General features: G+C 38.0%; 2 protein-coding genes across 5 annotated transcripts in view; one reads left to right on the forward strand and one right to left on the reverse strand.

Moving 5' to 3' along the window:
- On the reverse strand, positions 1-17,970 carry TYW3 (tRNA-yW synthesizing protein 3 homolog). Of its 2 annotated transcripts, XM_029229545.1 has the most exons (6): positions 17,715-17,970; positions 15,099-15,179; positions 13,907-14,005; positions 13,618-13,689; positions 11,294-11,427; positions 736-1,315 (listed from the first exon to the last, which is right to left on the reverse strand). In XM_029229545.1, the coding sequence occupies exons 1-6, from the start codon at positions 17,886-17,888 to the stop codon at positions 1,087-1,089; spliced, it is 789 nt and encodes a 262-aa protein (XP_029085378.1). In that variant the 5' UTR covers positions 17,889-17,970; the 3' UTR covers positions 736-1,086. The 2 variants fall into 2 exon arrangements, with proteins under 2 accessions (XP_029085379.1, XP_029085378.1); XM_029229546.1 differs by lacking the exon at positions 13,618-13,689 and having other exon boundaries at positions 1-1,315; positions 17,715-17,955.
- The window catches only part of CRYZ (crystallin zeta), a 24,792-nt gene continuing 20,215 nt past the window's right edge, over positions 17,808-22,384 (forward strand). The window contains exon 1 of one of the 3 annotated variants that reach the window (XM_029229543.1): positions 17,808-17,905. The gene's annotated coding sequence lies outside the window, so the exon portion shown is untranslated. Of the gene's footprint in view, positions 17,906-18,006; positions 18,117-18,753; positions 18,767-22,384 lie in introns of those variants that run through there. The other 2 variants (XM_029229542.1, XM_029229544.1) reach the window with 2 other exon arrangements.

The following is a 22,384-nucleotide window of genomic DNA, read 5'->3' on the forward strand; positions in this document are numbered from 1 at the left end:
TATATGCAAAATGGTCTATTAAGTGCTTTCACATTTTTATTTAACTTGATCCTGTCAACACTCCTCTGGTGTAAATATGGGAGGGATCAGAATTACTATTATGCGGAAGAGGAAATGGAAGCACTTGGAAATTAAGTGATTCGCTTAAGGACCACCAACTTCTCTGTAGCAGTCAGAACTCAAACCCGAGGCTTCTGATTCTTTGCAATTTTTCATAGCACATTTGTTCTATTGAGATTCCTGTGTCATAAGTTATCATTTCTGACCAGGCGTAGTGAAAAACTATGCCCACCTGCTTCATGGAGGATGTGCCAGTGGCAAGCTCTGGTTTGTGAAAAGTAATGGGGAAAGAGGGTTCAAGTATAATATTTTGTCCTGAACAAAAAGGATATCAGTTGTTTTATCCACAATGGCTAAAGAGAGGAAAAAACTTGTCCTTGGACTCCATGGCAACAAGAAGCAAAGTGACCCCCTTGAAGGTTGGAGATTTCAAAGTTAAAAATAAGTAGGGCTTCCCTGGTGGTGCAGTGGTTGAGAGTCCGCCTGCCGATGCAGGGGACACGGGTTCATGCCCCGGTCCGGGAAGATCCCACATGCCGCAGAGTGGCTGGGCCCGTGAGCCATGGCCGCTGAGCCTGCGCGTCCGGAGCCTGTGCTCCGCACTCCGCAACAGGAGAGGCCACAACAGTGAGAGGCCCGCGTACCGGAAAAAAAAAAAAAAAAAAAAAAGTAAAATGTTGTTATGATTTTTACTCTAATATTCCTAATGTTAAGGCTCTCTTGAAAGGGTATTATAGTTCTTCTGTTTTATAGAAGTAGAAACTGAAACTTAAGGATAAGCATTAAAAATCATAATTTTATTTTTGCAATGACTATGTGACTAAAAACAATGGTATTTAAGAGCAAATATTGATATTATACACAGCTATTTTTAAAAGCTAAGGGTTTCCCTAAAATATAGAGAAAAATTAAATCTTGTTTTTCTGAAAGGCTGATACACTCAACTAACTAAAATACTCCTATAAAGAGCAGCTTTATAATATCTATTAGAAACATTATTCTACAAAGACACTTCAGAAACAAATCTCAGTAATCTTCAGGGAAGATAGTAACACTGATTCCTGGATCATCATGATCATCATTTTCAAGTTCTTTATTATTTTCTTCAGTAATATATTTGCCACATGCTTTTTCTGGGTTTCTTTTTTTCTTGTGAGTATATGATGAGTTATTTTTCTCTTTGATTTTCTCTTTGGGATATGAGGTCATAGAAATAGTTTCTTTTTCCAAAGCATGTTGTAGGCAGTTGTAAAACCTGTAAAGAAATAAGGTATTATTGTTATATCTGTGTGTTCTGAAACAAAATGAAATACACCTAGAATTTATAAATTACATAAACCTGATGTCTCTTATTAACCTCAAGATATAGAATAAATCACAGAAATAACGTGCTTCTTGCTTTTATGATTTTTTACTTAGGAAAAGAAATGTTTCAGTTCTTTAAGAACAGTCCTGAAAACTGGTTTGGAATCACCTCTTGATAACCTCTATCCTACCTTAATTTCTATTCCAGATATAGGAATCAAACAAAGATTAAAAAAAAAGAAAATACATATTCTTTCAAAAGAATCATAAATGTAATAGAGGCTCATTTTAGAGAATTTGCAAAATATGTGAAGTTACAAATACAGATCACCTTTACATATCTACCTAAAAATAATGACTCTCATATTTTTTCTTTCCAGTTTATTAGTGTATTCTGAATTAATACATCTGTACATGTATACATACACCTACTGTCTTTTATACAATTGTGATATTACATATAAAGTTTTACATTGTTTTTTCAAATTTAATATTTATTGAAAACACTTTCCATATCACTAAATGAACTACAAAATAATACTTTTTAATGGTAGTATAACATTATGCCACTTAGATTGGCCTTAATTTACTTTCAAATTTTCCCAATACAAACAACAATGTGATAAACATTTTGGAAATGATGTGATCTGAGTTTCTAGCTATTTAGGATAGATACCTAGAAATGTAACTGCGTGGTTAAAGGTTATAAATATTTAAGGCTCTTGATAAGTACTACCTGTTTTCCAGAATGGGTATTCAAAAAATATGCTTCTAAGGGCAGAACTTGAGAGACCACTTCACTCATACAGTGAATATTACATCAAAAAACACGCTTTACTTATAGGTGATTACGGTCTCTCATTATTTATATTTTCACTGCTTTGTTTGAAAGTGAACATTTTTTATTAGCTATTTTAATTTTTTAATGTAAATTATTCTTTTCCTTTACTCATTTTCCTGCTGGAGTTTTTGTGTTAGTTTTCAGCATACGTTGGAAAGCAGCAGGATGGCTTGGTATGCTGTGTGTGCTTCACACGAATGGTCCCCTGGGAAAGCTGAGGTTGGCTAATTCCAACCTCACTGAGTCTCGATTTCCTCATTTATAAAACTAGCTATTATCCTGTACCTAGCAGGGCTATCGGAGGGATATATATGTAAGTACCTAGCACAGTGCCTGGCACCGAGTAAGTTCTCAAAAACGACTATTTTTACGGAATATAAACTCCATAAGACCAAGGACTCCATCTATCTTGTCTTCTGTTATATGCTTAGCATGGAGTACAGTACAGCCACACTTGGGTAAAAATATGCCAAATAAGTGAATAAATAACTACTGAACAAAAAAGGTAAATATGGATGTATTATCTTAGGTCCCAAATAAAATGATTTAAAAGTTGAGAACTCCTTTGCCACTGTCGGGATCTCATCATGCTTTAATATCCTATTATAATGGGAGGCTATGACAGGAAATTTCTGACATCTGCAGAAGAGATTGCTATTTGGGCCAATTTTCTTCTTTCTTTAATTCAATGAACAGGCTAAGTTCTGCTTGCAAAAGCTCTAAAACTGCCCTTAAAAACCCAAGATAATCACCTCTTACCAAATACTCCACACAATGCTAATATATACCTAACATGATTACTAATATCCTATCCATATTTCAAGAACTTATATACTCATCACTGTACACCTTGATATCCAGCACCATGCCTGGCAGATAAGGGCTAATTGATATTTCTAAAATGAATAAATCAATCTCAAAGAGGGAGGTACAGTAAAAGGGAAAACAGTATTTTAAGAGTTATAGCAAAAGGCTTTGAAAAAATTAACTGATGTTTAATTTTTTAGACCCCATAACATGGTAACAACCTTTTCATTTAATGCATTCCTTATATCCTTACTTAACTGAAACCTGGTTTCCCACAAAGACACCACTGCCCTGCATTCCTCTTAAGTGAAGACTGCTTATTATTTCCATACCCTGCCTCAGAGTTGAGTGATAAGGTCAGAATTCACCTGCCTCACCAACAGTTTGCCAGACTAAACTCCTTCATGTGCCCCTCTGGTTATCTAACAATATTCTGTTCAGTCCTTTACATTCATGGAAACTTCTACACTTGGCTTTATCTTTGTCTCCAGGTCTTGCCATCATTCTGGGTGACTTCAATGACTGGTTTTCTTCTCATCTTCCACAATGCCTATTTAGAATGGTTTTAAAGAATGACCCAGTAGCATAACTCATTTTATCTAAATCAAATCCAAGCATGCTACAAAAGGGTATGAATCACCCTTATCTGATAACAAGAGGTTATTCATGATGTGCAACTTTATCTTCTATCACTCTCTACCCAACCCTGCTCTTTAAACTTAGGTAACCAAGTCTTTTCTCTGGATTCTACTGCATTCCTAGAAAATTAAAGATAAGACTAAATTCCTCTTTTATGATCACAGAGAATTAACAGCTGTGTAAAATACCTTGTCAATTACATTAAAAAGGTAATTAAAGAGGAACAGGTGCCTTACTTTAATCTTCTATCAAACAACCTAAGAATTCAAAGCTATATCCTTGGGGTACCAAAAAAACAACTGGTAAAATGGAACAAAGACCTTTCCATGTTGAAGGCCAAGAATAAAACTTCAACTACTTTTTTGTTTTCCTTGGTTAAGGGAACTTTTAAAATGTCCTTTGGGAAACTATCTTACTCAATAAGTCAGAAATTTGTTTTCCAATTACATGTTCTCTTCTCATGATATGACCCTTTATACAGCATTCTAAAGCCCAATTCTCAAAGTGTAATTTTCTCAGCTCTCAAAGGCAACAAAAAGAGTTTGGAGTATAAAAAGAAATGTATGCTCAGGTAACTGTTTCTTTCCCCCCTCAAAAGAAAATCAAATTGTCTTCAGTTTTTCTACTTCCACAGTCAAGATTATCATGACATAGGGCAACCTGTATATACTTCTCTTCATGAGAGAGCTTTTCAGAACAGTCCTGGGAAAATGAATTCTCGGATCTGTTAGAGGACCATGTGCAATAAAAAGCTGGTATTTCGTTGACTTCAGAAATAGGAACATAAAATTAATGAAATCTAGGCACAATTTCATACCCTTTTAAGGCTTCCATTATTAACAAATAACAAAAGAAGGCTATTCTCATATATCATGTATTTGGATTTTTAACTGATTTTAAGCTCTAGAATTTTTTATTAAAAAACATGTATGTGGGCTTCCCTGGTGGCGCAGTGGTTGATAGTCCACCTGCCGATGCAGGGGACATGGGTTCGTGCCCTGGTCCGGGAAGGTCCCACATGCCGCGTAGCGGCTGGGCCCGTGAGCCATGGCTGCTGAGCCTGTGCGTCCGGAGCCTGTGCTCTGCAACGGGAGAGGCCACAACAGTGAGAGGCCTGCGTACCGCAAAAAAATAAAATAAAATAAATAAATAAATAAAAAATAAAAAACATGTATGTGACAGGGCCTGTGCCAGTGCTAGAAACAGGTAAGAAATGTGGTCTGTGCCCTCAGGGAGCTCAGGGTTTAATGGGGGCTGCAGAGCCATAAAGATACACTCAACATGCCATGAAAGATCATGAAATATTCCTTGGAAAAAAAACCAATGCCTGGGCTGAATTGCAAGGATGAGTGGAAGCTGGCTAGTAAAGGGAGAGGAATTATGAGAGGAAAAATTGAAGGGAGGGGACATCCAAGGAGGAACTATCAGAAAATACGTGTTTTCACTATTTACTTCTCTGATCTTCATTATCTACTTTTCTGATCTTAAGTATATAGGGAAATGTGTGAGTTATTTATTTACTAGCTTTAGTTCCATTACAAAAAATAAGACTTGACTCCTCCTCTTCTCCCCCCATTTCTATCTGCTGCCACATTCGGGTTATGTTCTGCAGTATCTCTCCCATTCATTTTGTTACTCAGGGTCCTGTTAATTCTTGCCTGGACTGTGTAGCAAGAGCCTACTCCTGCTTGCCCCATGAGTAAGCCATTTTACATGTTCCAGGATAATCACCCTAAGGCTTTGAAGCCATAAAAGTAGTACTACTGTTAGAGTCTGTCAGCTAAACTGAGCAAATATTTATTGACCACTATGCTCCTGTCAGACACTCAGAAAATAATAAGAAACTGTCTTTGCCTTTGGTGAACTCAATATCCTGTGTTAACTTTTAAGTTCCTTTATTGTTTAGGATGAACTCAATAAACATTTATTGGGTTTCTACTGTGAGCCAGACACTCTATAAGGTTTTAGGATGAGAGATATTTGAAGTGTGTGTATGTATGGGTATGTGTTTGGCTGGTGGGAGGGGAAAGTCAGTCCTATACACAATGTGACCAAGTTGTACTGGGGAAAAAAAGACATGTGCAATTAAACAACTGTAATTTAATATGGTTCACATTTCTGTTTTCACTGAGGCATAAACTGTAATAATGCTGGTAAATGATAATGAGAATTTGAACCAAGGAAATGGGTAAATGATGTTGAGATTAAGATAAGAAAGATATTAAGGAAAGGCTGATGGGATATTTTGGTTAGATATATTCAATAGGTTATTAGACATATGGGCCCAGGACTCAGGAGAGATTTGGAAGATCTACCAGTATCTGGGGAAGTAGCTAAAGCAATGGGCCAGGAAAGGAATCCTGGAGAACGACAGCATTTAACCAACAGATAGAATAACAAGAGAAATCCAGAAGGAAGCTAAGAAAAAGCACCACAAACAGGAAGGAAAGCAGCAAAGTGATGTAACAGAAATTCTTACCGACAGGTATATGAAATAGTGCTCAATGTCACTAATCATGAGGGAAATGCAAATCAAAACCACAATGAGATATCACTTCACACCTGTCAGAATGGCAATTATCAGAAAAACAAAAGACAACAAGTGTTGGCAAGGATATTGAGAAAAGGAAACCCTTGTATACTGTTGGTGGGAATGTAAAATGGTGTAGTTCCTGTGGAAAAGAGTATGGAGGTTCTTCAAAAAATTAAATATAAAATTACCACATCATCTAGCAATTCCACTTCTGGGTAAATATCAAAAATAACTGAAAGCAGACAGTCAAACAGATATTTGTATACCCATGTTCACAGCATCATTATTCATAATAGCTAAAAGGTAGAAAAAACTCAAACATCCATTGATGAATAAATGGATAAACAATATATGTTAAATACAATGGAATATTATTCAGCCTTAAAAAGAAGTAAACTTCTGCAAAGGAGGCAAGACTATACAATGGAGAAAAGACAGTCTCTTCAATAAATGATGCTGGGAAAACTAGACAGCTACGTGTAAAAGAATGAAATTAGATCACTCCCTAACACTATACACAAAAATAAACTCAAAATGGATTTAAGACCAGACACTATAAAACCCTTAGAGGAAAACGCAATCAGAACACTGACATAAATCGCAGCAATATCTTTTTTGATCTGTCTCCTAGAGTAATGGAAATAAAAGCAAAAGTAAACAAATGGGACCTAACTAAACTCCAAAGCTTTTGCACAGCAAAGGAAACCATAAACAAAACGAAAAGACAATCCTCCGAACGGGAGAAAATATTTGCAAACAATGCGACCAACAAGGGATTAATCTCCAAAATTTACAAACAGCTCACGTGGCTCAATATCAATAAAACAACCCAACCAAAAAATGGGCAGAAGACCTATACAGACATTTCTCTAAAGAAGACATACAGATGGCCAAGAGGCACATGAAAAGATGCTCAACATCACTAATTATTAGAGAAATGCAAATCAAAACTACAATGAGGTATCACCTCACACCAGTGAGAATGGCCATGATCAAAAAGTCTACAGACAATAAATGCTGGAGAGGGTGTGGAGAAAGGGAACCCTCCTACACTATTCATGGTAAGGTAAAGTGGTGCAGCCACTGTGGAAAACAGTAAGGAGGTTCCTTAAAAAACTAAAAATAGAGCTACCATATGATCTAGCAATCCCATTCCTGGGCATCTATCTGGAGAAAACCATGGTTGGAAAGGATATATGCACCCCAATGTTCATTGCAGCACTGTTTACAACAGCCAACACATGGAAGCAACCTAAATGTCCATCGCAAATGAATGGATAAAGAAGATGTGGTACAGATATACAATGGAATATTACTCAGCCATTAAAAAGAATGAAATAATGCCATTTGTAGCAACATGGATGGACCTGGAGATTATTATATTAAGTGAAGTAAGTCAGACAGAGAAAGACAAATATCATATGATATCACTTATGTGTGGAATCTAAAAAAATGATACAAGTGAACTTATTTACAAAACAGAAACAGATTCACAGACTTAGAAAACAAACTTATGGTTACCAAAGGGGAAAGGTGGGGGGGGGATAAATTAGGAGTCTGGGATTGACATATACACACTACTATATTTAAAACAGATAACCAACAAGGACCTACTGTATAGCACAGGGAACTCTGCTCAATATTCTATAATAACCCAAATGGGAAAAGAATTTAAAAAAGAATAGATATATGTATATGCATAACTGAAACACTTTGCTGTACACCTAAAACTAACACAACATTGTAAATCAACTATAGTCCAATATAAAATAAAAATTAAAAAAAGAAAACAGCAAGCCCGCAAAAAAGAAAAAAAAAAGGTAAACTTCTGATCACACTACAACATGGATAAACCTTGACAGCATTATGCTAAGTGAAATAAGCCAAACACAAAAGGATAAACATTGTATGATTCCACTTGTATGAGGTACCTGGAATAGTCAAAATCATAAGAGACAGAAAACAGAAGAGTGGTTACGGGGGGCTGGGAGTTTGGGGAGTGGAGAATTATTGTTTAATGGGCATGGAGTTTCAATTTGGGAAAATGAAAAGGGTCTGGGGATAAATAGCAGTGATAGTGGTGGTTGCATAGCAATGTGAGTGTATCTAATGCCAATGAACTGTATAACAGTTAAAATTATAAATTTTAGTTATGTATATTTTACCACAAAAAAAACAACCATTGGAAATATTCATTTACTTTTTCAGTCTAATTTGCTTTATTTTTATCAATCTTATATGCCAATATATTTGGCCCTTTTACTCTATATTTAAAAAAAATTTTTTTTAAGATGCCATGTTTTTTTAAATTGGAGTATAGTTGACTTACAATGTAGTGTTAGTTTCATGTGTACAGCGAAGTGAATGAGTTATACATACACATATATCCACTTTTTTTAGACTCTTCTCTTATATAGGTCATTACATAGTATTAAGTAGGGTTCCCTGTGCTATACAGTAGATCCTTATTAGTTACCTAGTTTATATATAGTAGTGTGTATATGTCAATCCTTACCTCCCAATTTATCCCTCCCACCACCCCCTTCTGCCCTGGTAACCATAAGATTGTTTTCTACATCTATAACTCTATTTCTGTTTATTCTACATTTTATTTAACATTTATTGTCTTATTACAGTTGGTGAGAAGAAGAACATGGCTAATTCCATCCAACCCAAGTCAGTCCTGATCTCTTATTAACAGCTACAAAGATAGCCCTCCACTTGTAATGGGTAAATAGATCTCCAAACTTCATATTTTTTTACCTGGAAATCATTATGTATGAAATTTTCTTACTCTTCCCACTAAGAAGTGGGCTTAGGAATTGTTTTTTTACAAAAGAGGCTTTTTTTTCTATTAAAATTATTTTACCTTTTGATTTTCGTATCTCAAGAATATTTCTTATTGCTGGAATGTTACACATTAGGATTTTAACTTTTAAAAATTCTCTTATTATAGTTGTTTGAATTATGAAACTTTGGTCCTGTGAGAAACCAATTTTAGTACTCAACGTCTGATTGCAGAACTCATCACCTCCAGTGTTTATTTTTTCTCTTTTCCACAGCAGAAGAGTAACTCTTTCTCTGCATTTGGTTGAATATACAGCTGTTCCCAAAGGAGCTCCCTAATTTGTTCACCCTTTCTGAATTCACATGTAATCTTCTAATCAGTATCTTAAGAAACTTTTTACCCTTCTTTAATTTTTCACTGATTTTATATGATGAGCATGACTCTCTTGATAGCAGCATGCACACCATAATCTCGAAACATATCTTTGAGTCAATGGATTTAAAGCATAATTTGATTTTATAGTTGGTGAGCGTGACTCAATTAACTTCACCAGGTGTATAGTTAGTTGATCTTGGGCTATATTTATAATCTTATTGAAATTCAAGTAAGGAAACAGAGAAACTGATTTGCTACCTCATACATTTTCGCAAACAGTCTCTCTAGAATACTATCTAACAACCGTAGTCAACTTTTGGAATGCTACCAGTAAGTACCTACATACAGTTCAAACTCTGTAGTCTGGTGGAGTGGCTGGGTACCTTCAGTTGCTTACTTGAAATCATCACTATATTTAGAATGTTTGATCAAAGAACCTTGTGGCCAGGTAACCTCTCAGCTTTTTTCAGCCAGGCTTCCGCTAAAAAATTCAGTCCTAATGCCTGAGGACATCCATTGTATGTCATGAATTACTTCTCTCCAATGTGTCTAGACTAGTACAAGTTATATACCACTGTTGGGAGAACTGAGAAATAGTCACTCGAATAATTTTGTTAATTCTGTGGTTCAAATAAGGAGCCCTGGTTAAGAAAGCCTGGATGGTGGTACTGATGTGATTATAGGTTTATTCTCTGTATGAGTCGGTGAACAAGGAGAAAGGCTACCCTACTAAGAATCCATGACATAACACGGACAGGGCCTGTCATTATACATATGCCGTCTAGTGTATACTAAAATTGTTCTTTATGATAAGTAGGTACAAGAAAAATGAAGCCAAGAGAGTTGAGTAAGTTGTGGGGGAAGCAGGATTTGAACTCAGTTCTGCCTCTGGAGCCCATTTCTACCCCTTTCCACCATGCCACACTGCTGCCACTGGCACTTCTGGCCTTAGCTGCTTCATAAAAAGTTCTAGGTATTAAAGAATTTTAAGCAGGCAAATTAAGCAATAGTATTCCTTTTCATTCCAGACAGGATTCTGATGGTGATACGGAGAATGGCTTAGCAGAAAGACATACTGGAAGCATTCTACTATGAGACCAGCTAATAAGGTTACTGCAATGGTCCTGAATAAAGAACATGGCAGGAAGGGTGGGGAGAGAAGAATGACTCAGGAGTTACTTAGGCAGTGATTGGCTAGTTGTGAGGTGACCAAAGGGGTGGGGGAAAAAGCTAAAAGAAAATTATAAATGACAACAAGATGATCATCAGTCCTTAAATAACTCAGAAATTTACATCTTACTGATGGTAGGTCAGTGGCATTTATCTTCATATATAAAAGGCAGCATAATAGTCACTTCTTTACATCAAAGATTCTATTCTTAGGAAAAAGTTGAAAAAGAAAGTCATGTAAAATTAATCTACCAGGAGGTGAGATTTAAGAACAAGAGAAATATAAAGAAGTGACTGGATAGCCATAATCCTTCTGACTGGTACAATTCAAATCTAATGCATGACAGGAGTGGGGTTCTGAGCTAGCCAGAGGTATAAAATATTTATCAGACTAAAATTAACCAGGCTGTTCTCCTCAAAAGGAGATTCTAGGTAGTCTTCAGTAGGTCACAACCAGGAGGCAGAGTGTACCTCCTCCCTGGCTGCCTTCAACTGGATCAGTTATGGTCCCTGGGGCTGCTGGGCTCACTTACCTGAGTGACTGTTTCTCCTTTATGCCTGTTGCTGGCAGTCACATGTCCCACTAGCCTCCATGGAGCTTCCTCCCCTTTATGCTCCATTTAGTACCCACTGCAGTCTGGCCTACTCTCATCAATTACTTGCATCATCTTAATTATTCGTGATAAGGCTACAAATATAAAAGCAGTTGGGAGTATAAACTGAAGATGGTGTATATTAATAGTTTCAAAGAAGCCCTAGGCATGTAAGACTATACCTTTCAATTCTCTTCTTGTTTTCCTCCATTTTTTGATTTGCTATCTTTATCAGGAAGTTGATATATTCCTCTGTCACCATCAGTTTTCCTTTATGGGTTAATGGAACTTCTAAGCCATGTGTGCTCCGGACAGCCTGCAAGGAGCAATTTGGATATGATGACTTATGTACTAGAGAAACTGAAGATAACTAAAGAAAAGTCCCAGTCAGGGCTGTGTTTATATATAGTTTAGCTCCATTACAACATTTAAGTTTGTGCTTTGATATAATTTAGTTAAATACAGTTGAAACAAAGGAGATTCAAATAGATTTTCCCATCGCATAAAATCATTTGTAAAGCAAGTCATTCTATACATTGTCTTTCAGAGAAGCACATATTATCAAAGAATCCAATGAACGTAACAGTATCACTGTCACTAAAGCTAAGGAAGCTTTAATACACTATTTAAAGAAAAGAAATAAATGAAACCTCAACAGAAGCTTCAAGGGAAAATCAAAATGGACTGGATGCTAAAGGGCCTCTTAGCACTGCTTGAGCAGCGTTGTTACAAGATAAACCATGCCTTTTCTATCTCACAAAGTGGCTGCTTTCTCAATGCTTTAGGGTTGCCGATGAAACAGTCAACATATTCCAAGTAAATCCAAACACTGGATATAGGTTAAGAAACAACAAAAACTATTATGAGGCATAAAAATTCATTCAACAAGCCTTTGCTAAGCATCTGCAGTGTTCTAAGCCCCATGTAAGGTACGAAGGTACAGGATGAATATAACATGGTCCCTGCCCTTAAAAGAGCTAACACTTCTGAACAGGAGACAGACAAGTGAACAGAGAATCACCATACATCATGGTGCTGTGACAGAAGAAACACATACGTGTACATGTGCATGCACACACGTACATGTGCACACAAAATGCTAAGGAAATGTAGAAGAGGAGCAACTAACTGAGACAGGTCGTGGTTTTACGGGAAATGTGGCATCTGAATTGGAATTTTAAAGGGTAAGTGTAATTTCACCAGATGTAAAAATGGGAGAAGGGGAGCATTCCAGCCAGAGGATTAACTTTTCTATAGTCATGGGAACATCAAAAGCATAATACATTTGGGAAATAACAAATAGTATTCTGTCTGGCTGGGGTGGAACTATGCTGGCAGAACATGAACATAAATAAGGCCTGAGAAAACACCAGGAGACCTTGACTTCTTTAAAAGGGGGATTCTGACAGTATGAAGATGGGTAGGAGGAAGACCAGTCAGGAGACCACTATAAAGATAGAGGTGAGGGACGATGACGGCTCAAGCAGGCACAGTGGCAGAGGGCTTGGAGAGGTGGAGTCACGAGTGAGGAATCAGAGGTAGATGGGACAGGACTTGTCGCTAATTGAATATGGAAGATAAAGGAGAGAAGGTGAAAGAGTGGCTCTGTTCTTGCCTGGGCCACCACATGCAATGGGGACTGAGATGGGGATGCAAATCAGTACTATAAGCTTTCATTTTCTATTTAGTCATGCTTTACAGATGTCTTCTTCTTAAGCCACCTCATTTTGGAAAATAGGCTATCTGTTAAAAATAGAAAAAAGTAAAGTCTAGGGAGCTAGAATGGAAGCCGATCTGAAGTAGTTCAAAAGCAAACAATGTACACCATGCCAAACAGTAAACACAAACAGTAGCTACCACGTGTGATCAGAGAGAATAGGGCAAAATCACTAGGGGTTGGCTTGGCCAGGAAAGGACTCAGAGAGGCTGTGGGACTTAGAAGGAGCCTTAAAGATCTTCTAGTCCAGGGGTCGGCAAACCTTTTCTGTGAAAGGATAGATAATAAATATTTTCAACTTTGCAGGCCATATAATATCTGTCACAACTACTCAATTTTGCCATCGTAGCACAAAAGCAACCTTAGACAGTAATTAATCAAATGGGTGTACTGGAACTGCCCGCCTGGGGGCTGAATGTGGCCCTAGGGCAGTAGTTCGATAGATCCCTGATATAGCTGAGACAATTCAGTCCCTGATGGATCCAGGCAGAAGACTTTAGACCCCCGTCTGTGATTCTTTCCACTACATCATGGTGCTGATTAAACTGGGCCTTGACTATTTAGGATGAGGAGGACGGAGAGAATCAAGTTAAAAGTAAGTGGAGGGGAATACTGTAAAACAAGACCTCAAATGTAAATCTAACAACTCTAGACTTCGCCCTGTACAGAAAAGTCAGTCACTGAAGGTTTCTGAGCAAGGGAATGACAAGAAGATTTGAGTAGAAGGTTATTCAATAATCTGGATTACTTCATGATCAAAAAATTGCTTTTTGCCAAAAGGTGTCGTACCAACATAGTCTTTCCTCTCTTTCCCACTGTTATGCCGGAGTTCCTGAAACCAGAATCTATTGCCACTGAATGCTGTAAGAAAATAAATTTGTTAAATTTGGACCATCTGGCTAATCAAATAAACACTTTAGCCCTACAAACTGCAGAAACATTTATAACCCCAAATCTATAATTAAATAAAACACTAGTTGATTAAACTAGCATTGCATTAATTTTGGTAGAAAATTTAAAGTTTAAAATTAAATCTACTCACATACCTATAAATTCAAGTATAATCACAAAATTTTACCAGAATCTGTGCATCCTGCAACTGTCGACACTGCACATGAAGAACAAGTGGTTCAAATTTCAAAATGGCATCGCCATTCGCTTTCTTTAGGGCTACAATCTAAATAAACGGAAAATGTTAGGATCAGACACAAGTACATGATCCTGTTCTTTGGTGAACCTTTATCCTACGTAACTTCAATTCTTCCAAGGAACTTTCAGACTCATTCTGCATCCTTCCACAGTAACTTTTCCCTCTGTTTTCTTGGTCCTCTTTCTCCAAAACTTATTGATCCACTTATTCTTTTAAGAGACCTGATTTCTAATTTTCCCATAAACCTTCTGTGTCATTCTTTCCAACCATACCTCAAAAAAGTCAACTACTACTCTATTTAATTCCATAGCAGATTTTTCATTAAGGAATATGGTACATAAAGACCAGAAGGTCTAGAAGGTACTAGAAGGTCTGTCTAAATGTTTTGCTGTTAGATCGAGGTTTGAGACACATATACTATTATGTCTCAGCTAGAAGCTATATAAGGCAGTTGTTACTTCTGTCTGCCTAGTCTCCTTGCACCATCTTCCCTCCTTCACATCATTTGATTCTGGTGGCACTGTCAAGCGTGACCCTATCACTCATCACTCCCACTATCATAATATCAGAGACGCCAAGTGCCTAGGTGTGATCAAGGATAGCATTCCATTCTACTGGCAAAAATAGCTGATCTCAGTGGGGAGAACACCTAACCAGGAAGGATGACTCAGTGTCCTTTGGAAATGATACATGGATCTTAAAAAGTAAATCTTTTTCTGCTGGGGTTGCTGGCAGCTATCTTTCCTGCCACAAAGATTATCTGCCACAGAAGAGGAGAAGGGCAAATATACAGAGAGAACCAGTACCCAAAGGAGATGGAGACTGAGTGAGCTCTGAAGACAACATTTAAGCACCTGAGCCAGTAATGTAAAATGCCTGACTAATGCAAACTTATATGAACTCATCTAAACATTTTAATTTAGGAAACTAAATAATCCAGCGCAGATAATAACCTCCCACAACTTAAAAAAAAAGCCATTGTAATGAATTCTCTTTAGGCTTTATAATCTAGTCATTATGATTCTATACATAAACCACCTTGAATTTTCTATTCTTTTCATATGTATTTAAAGTGACTGTGAATTAAAGTTTATTTCTAAATTTATATATAAAAACTTACCACATCATCTTTCACACAGGGTTTATGTGTAACCAGTAGCCAGCAACAGTTTTGTTTCTGAACCTCAGAACCATTTATACCCTAAAGTGAAAAAATAACATAATTTAATTTATCATATAATATTTACAAAATAATAAGTACAATGTATAGCATATTTTAGGCTTTCTTAAATTAATAATCCCACGTGATTTTAAGTATTACTGAGAACAATTCAACAGGCTTTTGGGTAAAGTTAACATAAATGTTAACAAAAATGAAACCAAATTATTTGAGATAGAAAGAAAGTAATTTGTTTATTAAGGTAAAAGAACTTAATATTTTCTGAAATACGGTCATGATTTTGTCAGGAGCAAAGGGATTATCACAAGGGACTGTACACGAATAGCCCCTAAATTGTACTCTAGCTGTTTTATATGATTAGCACAATATTAAAAAAAATTTTTTTTGAATTCCTTTTGTAAGAAAGCACTGTTCCAGTCCCACACAGGACCTACCACTTTTTACTGACACCTGATCTGTTCATACCTTCCTATGTCCCTAGTCGCTATAGGCATAAATTTGTGACCTCTGGATTAGACCTTATGTGTAGTCCCAAAGGGCAGAGCTAGGATTGAAACATCAAAATTTCAAGAGGGCAAATATTTTAACGTAACTTTTTGCTTATTAACTAGAAAAATGTTTATTTGCTAAGTTCTATGAGGTACTTTAGATATAAACAGATCCTACCCTCAAGGACACTGGAAAGAGGATGCAGGAAACACATGCACTTTTAAATCACTATACTTATACAAGGTAACTTCTTTTTTTTTTCTTAAAGTTATGCATTTTCTCTTTCTTTTTTCTACAACGTAACTTTTATACAGTGGGTACACAGGGGACTTTGCTGTCTGGCTTTGGAAAGGAGAAGAGCTGTGCTTGTCCTAAATAACTGATTCGTTTTCACTGAATGACCTCAGTGACTTATGTTTTTGATCTTATGCTGGCTGCTCTAAATCTTACAGCCAAATGTGTGGCCCACCTCTAGCAAATTTACAGAGTCTAGTGGTATATTTTGAGAACTAATGCCATCTCTGCTTCATCTTATCTATACTCCCTTTATGCAGATTTTCTCACTTTTCTTTTTCTATTGCCTATTTGTAAGTTGATCCAAATTCTTCCAGAAATAAGGCAAAGTGAAAATAAACACAAGGTATAAGATAATACATAAAATGAAAAGAGGTTCAGAAAAAGTCCTAAGGCAGTTCAGAAGAAATAGTCATGGCTTCCAAATGGATGTGTGTGTTTGTATTCAGGTAGAAAAGGGGAGTCTGGGGAGGTACGTCTCAGATATGCAGAAATGGGGGAAGACATTTTAGGAAAAATAAACATGAGCAAAGGCAAAGGCAGATAAATATAAGAGGGGAAAGAGAATAGTTGTTTCAGTAAACAGATTAAGATGAAGAGAAACAGTGGAAAATAGAGCTGAAAGGTATACTAGAGTATTTCAGCATAGATGAGTGACATGCACAGAGCTGTGCTTCAGAAAGGGGAATCTATTAACTGTATGTAACATGGTTTGGGGTAGAAAGACTGGTAGAGTTCAGTGAACACGTAGAGTTCAGTGACCTGTTAGGAAACCACTGCAGAAATCCAGGTAAGACAGGGCAGGAGAAATGGAGAAAGAGAGAGAGCTCAAGACAAGCAAGAGTGCCAGTGCTCAGGGGGCAATGGAAGCAATATAAGAATAAGCAGGCCCTGCTCACCTGGGAGACCGGCAAATGGTCTGTCAGTGAGGAGCTAAAGAGTGAATTTATGAGTGTGCTGTCTTTCATGCTCTGAATTCAGTCCTAATGTTAAAATGAACACACAGCTAACTTTTACAGTGCACTTAATATGCCAGGCACGGTGCTAAAGGTTTCAAATAAATTATCCCATTTCCTCTACATAGAATCCCTATGAAGTGGATACTCTATTATCCTTAGTTCATGGGACAAGAAGGGGCTAAGTTTAGATAACTTCCCTAAAGTCACATAGCCAATAATACCCAAAACTGATCTAGAATCTAAGCAGTATCACTCCAAAGCCTGAGGGACTGACCACTATCACAGACTACATACTAATGTACTTTCTCAGGTAATGTAAAAATTACCAGAGTTGTAATAACGGAGTGAGCCACTAGGAGGCAGTGAACATCTTAACCATAGCGATCTTCAATCGAGTGGTTAACAACGATTTGGTAGAGCGGTTAACGAGAAGACAGCCGCCTCGCCAGGCTGGGAAGTCCTTAAAATTCCTTAGTATTAAAAAAATAAAATTCTCTAACCCTTGCAACTCAAGATCATTCCCAGGCCAGTAGTTTCAGCATCACTTGGGGGCTTGTTAGAAATACAGATCAGACCCTACTCTAGACCTACAGAATCAGAATCTGTATTTAAAAATATCTCCAAGTGATTAACAGACACATTAAAATTTTAGAAGCATTGGTTTAAGCCACCCTCTCAGTTTCCTTGATAAAGAAACCGAGATCACCGGTCAGAAGAATAAACACAGACAGGGTGTTACATTGGGTGAGCACAAGGCTCCTGGTGTTGCACACTATAGGGCAGGCGCTGGAAGGACACAAAGGGTCCTGCTCACCCGGTCTAGAAGGATGATGCGGCCAGCGCAGGAACTGGTGGTGAAAAACTGTTCTCGCCCATTTAGGAGCTGCACAAGCTCTACCACATCCTCGTCCACACTGCCTTTCCGGCTGAGGTCCGCTTTGCTCAGACACTGCGCCTTCCATCTTCTGAACTCTGCGCTACGATCCATGCGACGACGGAGTCAGGGTCTGTACTTTCCCATTAACCCCGCCTTTCCCTGGGGGTAGCCATATTGAAGCCAGTGGTGGCCGGAAAGGTCCAAACTCCTTCCTCGGGCCCGCCCCTGGGGGCGGGGCTAGGCGGAGCCTGAAAGCGCCGCGGATGACGCGGCCCGTGTCTTTTTTCCGTGGAACCTGAGGGATCCCTCACAGATTTTGACTTCCCACTCTAGAACCGGGTAAGTGGTTTAAAAAGCCCCTTTAGTTCAGGCTGCGGAACTCCCCCGCGCTCGTCCCAAAGGAACCGAGCCGGATTTTGGCTGCGCCCCTGTCCTGCGTTCCGTCCTCCCCTAGAACCAGTGAATAAGGTGTTCGTGGCCGAAGTTATTCCCCTCCAGGGGCTGCAAATTGGTCATCCGTAAATCACCAGGGCAGTTTTACTTGCTGGTCCTGAGAGCCCGGCTTTGCTTTCTGGCAGCGTGAGCGTTTCGGGTGCCACAGCGGGGCGCCCGTTGGTACTCCCCGCATCCCGCTCCCCCTGCCTATCCTCCCTCTAGATTTCCCCTCGGCCCGGCCTGGGATCTGGATTCCTGCGGCCGCGCGCGTTTGCTGTGACCCCCCGCCACAGGCAGCCGGAGGAGCCAATTTCTCGTTTCAGGCTCCTGTTTCCCAGGGCTCTTTCTGTCCGGCCTTTCCTCCTGCTTTGCCATCAGAGTTGCCGTCTTACTTTTGGAGAGAAATGTGTAGATTTTTTTCATCCTCCGCCCCCCGCCATGGCTCCCACCTAGAAGAGTTTTCAAAAGAAAGAAAATTAACAAAACACGCTGTGAACACATCGTGGGATATTTACGCAGTTCCTAGAGGAAACTTATATCAGTGACCAAGAAAGGTGTGTTAATGATTGAACCACTGAAAGGCTAAGGTTTGGACTGTTGGTCCGCAACTAGTAGAAATGGCGGTGTGATTCCCACTGAAACCACTGGGATGCTCCATGAATGTCTGGTCAGCAGTAGTAAATCCCACCGAGCTCTGCTCCATCCAGTCTTTTCCTCAGAATACCTGGCGGGGTTTAGGATAATTATCTATTCAACTCCTCCTCCACCCCTTCTTATCAGAAGTGGGTACTGAGATCCAGGCCAGTGAAGTAACCCGACAAGGTCACATGGCCAGGAAGAGACTTTGCTGTGGCTACTTTTAATTGTTAAAATTTTTTCTGGGTTAAGAATAAAAAATAATATGCTGACATGAGTCATTCTTGATCAAAAGCAGCACATTTTGTAGTGTTTTATTCTCTTTCCAAGTTTTTTTTTCTTGCTAGAAATTCTTAAGAATTATTTTAAAATTTTCTGTTTGATTTTATGATATGCCTTTGCTTTGGCTTTGTGAATTGATCTGTTCATTTTGTGTGAAAATGTATTTCCCACATTTTCCCTATCTCTTTAATTTTCATTTAAACCAAATGGATTCAAGTGTAGCTTGGAAAATATCACTGTTTGAGGAAGAATTTTAAATTCTGTATTTCCTCCATTTGCAAAGTATGGTTGGCAACCTTTCAGAGGTAAAAAGTAAAACCAACATTAAACCAAGGTGCTCTAGTTTTTTAAAGTTTATATTTGATAAATAGAAAAACCTATTTGAAGTATAGGCTTAATTAAAATACACAAGCAGTGTGACAAGCCTGCTGCTGACTGCAAATGATTTACTCTGAATAATAGAGCTTACAGCATGTCAAGCGTGCTCTGAAGCACTCACCATGTGCTGTTGCAGTTCATCTTCACAAGGACCCTATGCTAGGGAGTGTTGGCCCCATTTTACAGATAGGGAAATTATTAGTTTTCCTAATAGAATCACATCCAGTGTATCTCTAGTGGAGCCCTTAACTTATGGGCATTTGAAAATTTTCAGACTCAGAGCAGATACCTTAATCATAAAATATGTAATGCTACCTGCTATCTCTAAGAAATTAAAGGTCCTATATGCCAGCATTTCAAAGGGTGAGATGAAAAGGATTTTACAGTAAGGGGAAAAAAACACCTAACAATATTTAAGGTGTTGGGTTCCAGCTGTGCTTCCGTGTGACCCTGGTGAGCCTCTTAACCCCTTGAATGTTTTCTCATCCATAACATGGATGGTGATTTTATTTCCACTTCTGCATACAATTAAATGGTGGTTTTAATAACTGTTGCTTTTCTACCTATTGTGAAAATTATATCAATGGGTGTGAAAGATGTGCTTTTTAGAAGAAATCAGGTGTCGCAAGGGTTTAAGGATTGTAATTACTATTAGTGTGTTGTGTCATTTTATTATTTCTTTAGCATAGTACCTATATTGTGAAGCAGATGAGGATCCTGTGGGTAGTTGAGGGGGCTCAAAGGCAATGAGTGCAGATTGGAGCCTGATCAATCATGGTGGCAAAGGTTCAGTGGGAAGTAAGATCTCCAGAAACAAAGTAGAAGTCAGAGCTGTCAAGGTCATGCCCTGTTTCCTTACGAGCTCCATAGGATAAGGTGTAGTACTGGGCAAAGAAGGGGGGTCTTCTAAATCCAGAATTAAGGATGAGTCTCCTCCTTCCTTTGTTCTTTTCTTCCAACTTAGCAAATGTCCAAAAGTGAGGGGAAAAAATGTATGTGCTAGATATTTTTGACAGATCCTATTTCAGGGTAATTTTGCTTTTATTACTGCTACAGCTTTTTGAGGGTACCAGTGATGTCTGTTGATGAAAAGATAGATGCGAGAGCTTGAAAGAAATAAATAGGTAGGAAGTAGGTAGATATTGAAAGTGGAAAAAGAGCTACTCCTCTTAACGTGGTATGTGCGTGCATTGGGGGAGATGAGGGCGGAGTGGGCAGGAGCTGGGGAGGGGTGGGGCTTGTTCTCTTTGCCCTCTGTGCTCTCTGAGTTTGGTACAGTGCCTTGCTTACAGTTAACGTTCAAAAAATACATGTTGAATGAATAACAACCAGTGTTTGGTATTAGTGTTTTGTTTAAATGATCCTCTGGACTGTGAACTCTTTGAGGCTAAGGACTTGATTTTACAAAGAAGTGCTGTAAATATTGTCACATTAAATCAAAGATGACTATAGAATTATAGAACCAAAGATATTTTAACGAATAAGAAATTGGAAAGGAGAAAATAGACGGGAAAGGAACTGTGATATCACTATGTATAGGAGTAAACATTTGTCAGGTTCTGTGCTTGATACTTGCCGTCTCTTGCATAGTAACCCTGAGTGGAACTCAAGTTTTCAGATGAAGAAGCTCAAAAAAAGTGACTGCCTTGCCCAAGACCACACAGCTAGTTCATGATAGATCTGGGATTCATACTGAGAACTGTCAGATTCCACAGCCCACACTCTTTCCACAACACCATGCTGAAGACAAAAAGGAAAAAACAAAAAAAATCTTCTTATTTTCAGAGTGGAAAAGTCTGATCTGTGCGACCTTTTCTTTTTCTGTTTTATTTTCTTTATGTATATATTTCACTTTCTTCTCTAAGAAATACTCAGCTTGAGCGAAGACCCAAATAGAAATGCGGTAGTGAGACTGCTGGGTAGGTATGGCGTGAGCTGCCTTTTCCTGGTCCTAGCTCCCTGCACAGGACTTCTCACCCTAGGACTGCTTGGTGCTCTACAGTGCAGTGAGGCTTCTGCCTGCTTCTGCCCCCCCTTTTTTTTTTTTATAAGAGGGCTGCCCTTCAGGATATGTCATTGCTAAACAGCCTTTTAGCAATGGAGAGTTTACTTTCACCTCTGTGCTAGGTACTATATTAAATCATTTTAAATAAAGGGTTTTTAAATGACACAACTTTTGATTAATTATATCAAGAACTTCCCATTAATACCATCAAAGTGCTTTGATTCCCTTCACACGTGGAAGGCTACTTTATAGTTAGCATGGGCTCCGTTCTGAGGAGTCCTGTGTTGAACTGCAGTACAGTAAAGATCTTTCATCTCAAGCCCTAGTTTCTGCAACTCTTTTTGATGTTTCAGTGGCTCATGGTTGGTGAATATGATTATTCCAGAAGTTAGCAAAGATGTTCCCGGTGGTGGCAGAGTCTAACGATATTTGATATGGTTAATTTCAAGAAATTTTCATAGCACACAAATAAAATTATGGAGATCAGTCAAAGCCCTTTCATTGCATCTCTATAGGTATAAGATTTTCAAAGTTATCCAATTCTCTATATAAATATTCTTTACCTTTTCTAAACTTATTTTAACTCTTGAGTTTTCATTTCAATATTAACAGTGGTAGCGGAGAAAGGTTAACTATAAATTACCCTCATGATTAAAAAAGATTACATACAAAGCAGTGTTTTTAGTTTTTAATGTTCTTCTTTGTTAAGATGAATGAGCTTCATAAAACTAAGTGTTTCAACATTGATAAATCTAAAAAACTTAATGCTGAGAAGAAAAAGCAAGTTTCAGAATTCAGTACAATATGATCCAATCTAAATAAAGCTTGAAAACATGCAAAACAATAACAATAGCACATATTGTTTACCAAT

This window comes from Monodon monoceros, unplaced genomic scaffold (genome assembly GCF_005190385.1).
Source record: "Monodon monoceros isolate NGI ecotype Baffin Bay Population unplaced genomic scaffold, NGI_Narwhal_1 Super_Scaffold_18, whole genome shotgun sequence".
Lineage (NCBI taxonomy): Eukaryota > Metazoa > Chordata > Mammalia > Artiodactyla > Monodontidae > Monodon > Monodon monoceros.

Excerpts from the sequence above, each read along its gene's own strand:
- TYW3 (XM_029229545.1), bottom strand. The coding sequence starts at position 17,888 with ATGGATCGTAGCGCAGAGTTCAGAAGATGGAAGGCGCAGTGTCTGAGC. Across the intron at positions 15,180-17,714 it reads GCATCATCCTTCTAGACCGG|GGTATAAATGGTTCTGAGGT; the intron begins GTGAGCAGGACC and ends TTTTCACTTTAG. Across the intron at positions 1,316-11,293 it reads AACAAGAAGAGAATTGAAAG|GTTTTACAACTGCCTACAAC; the intron begins GTATAGTCTTAC and ends ATTTCTTTACAG.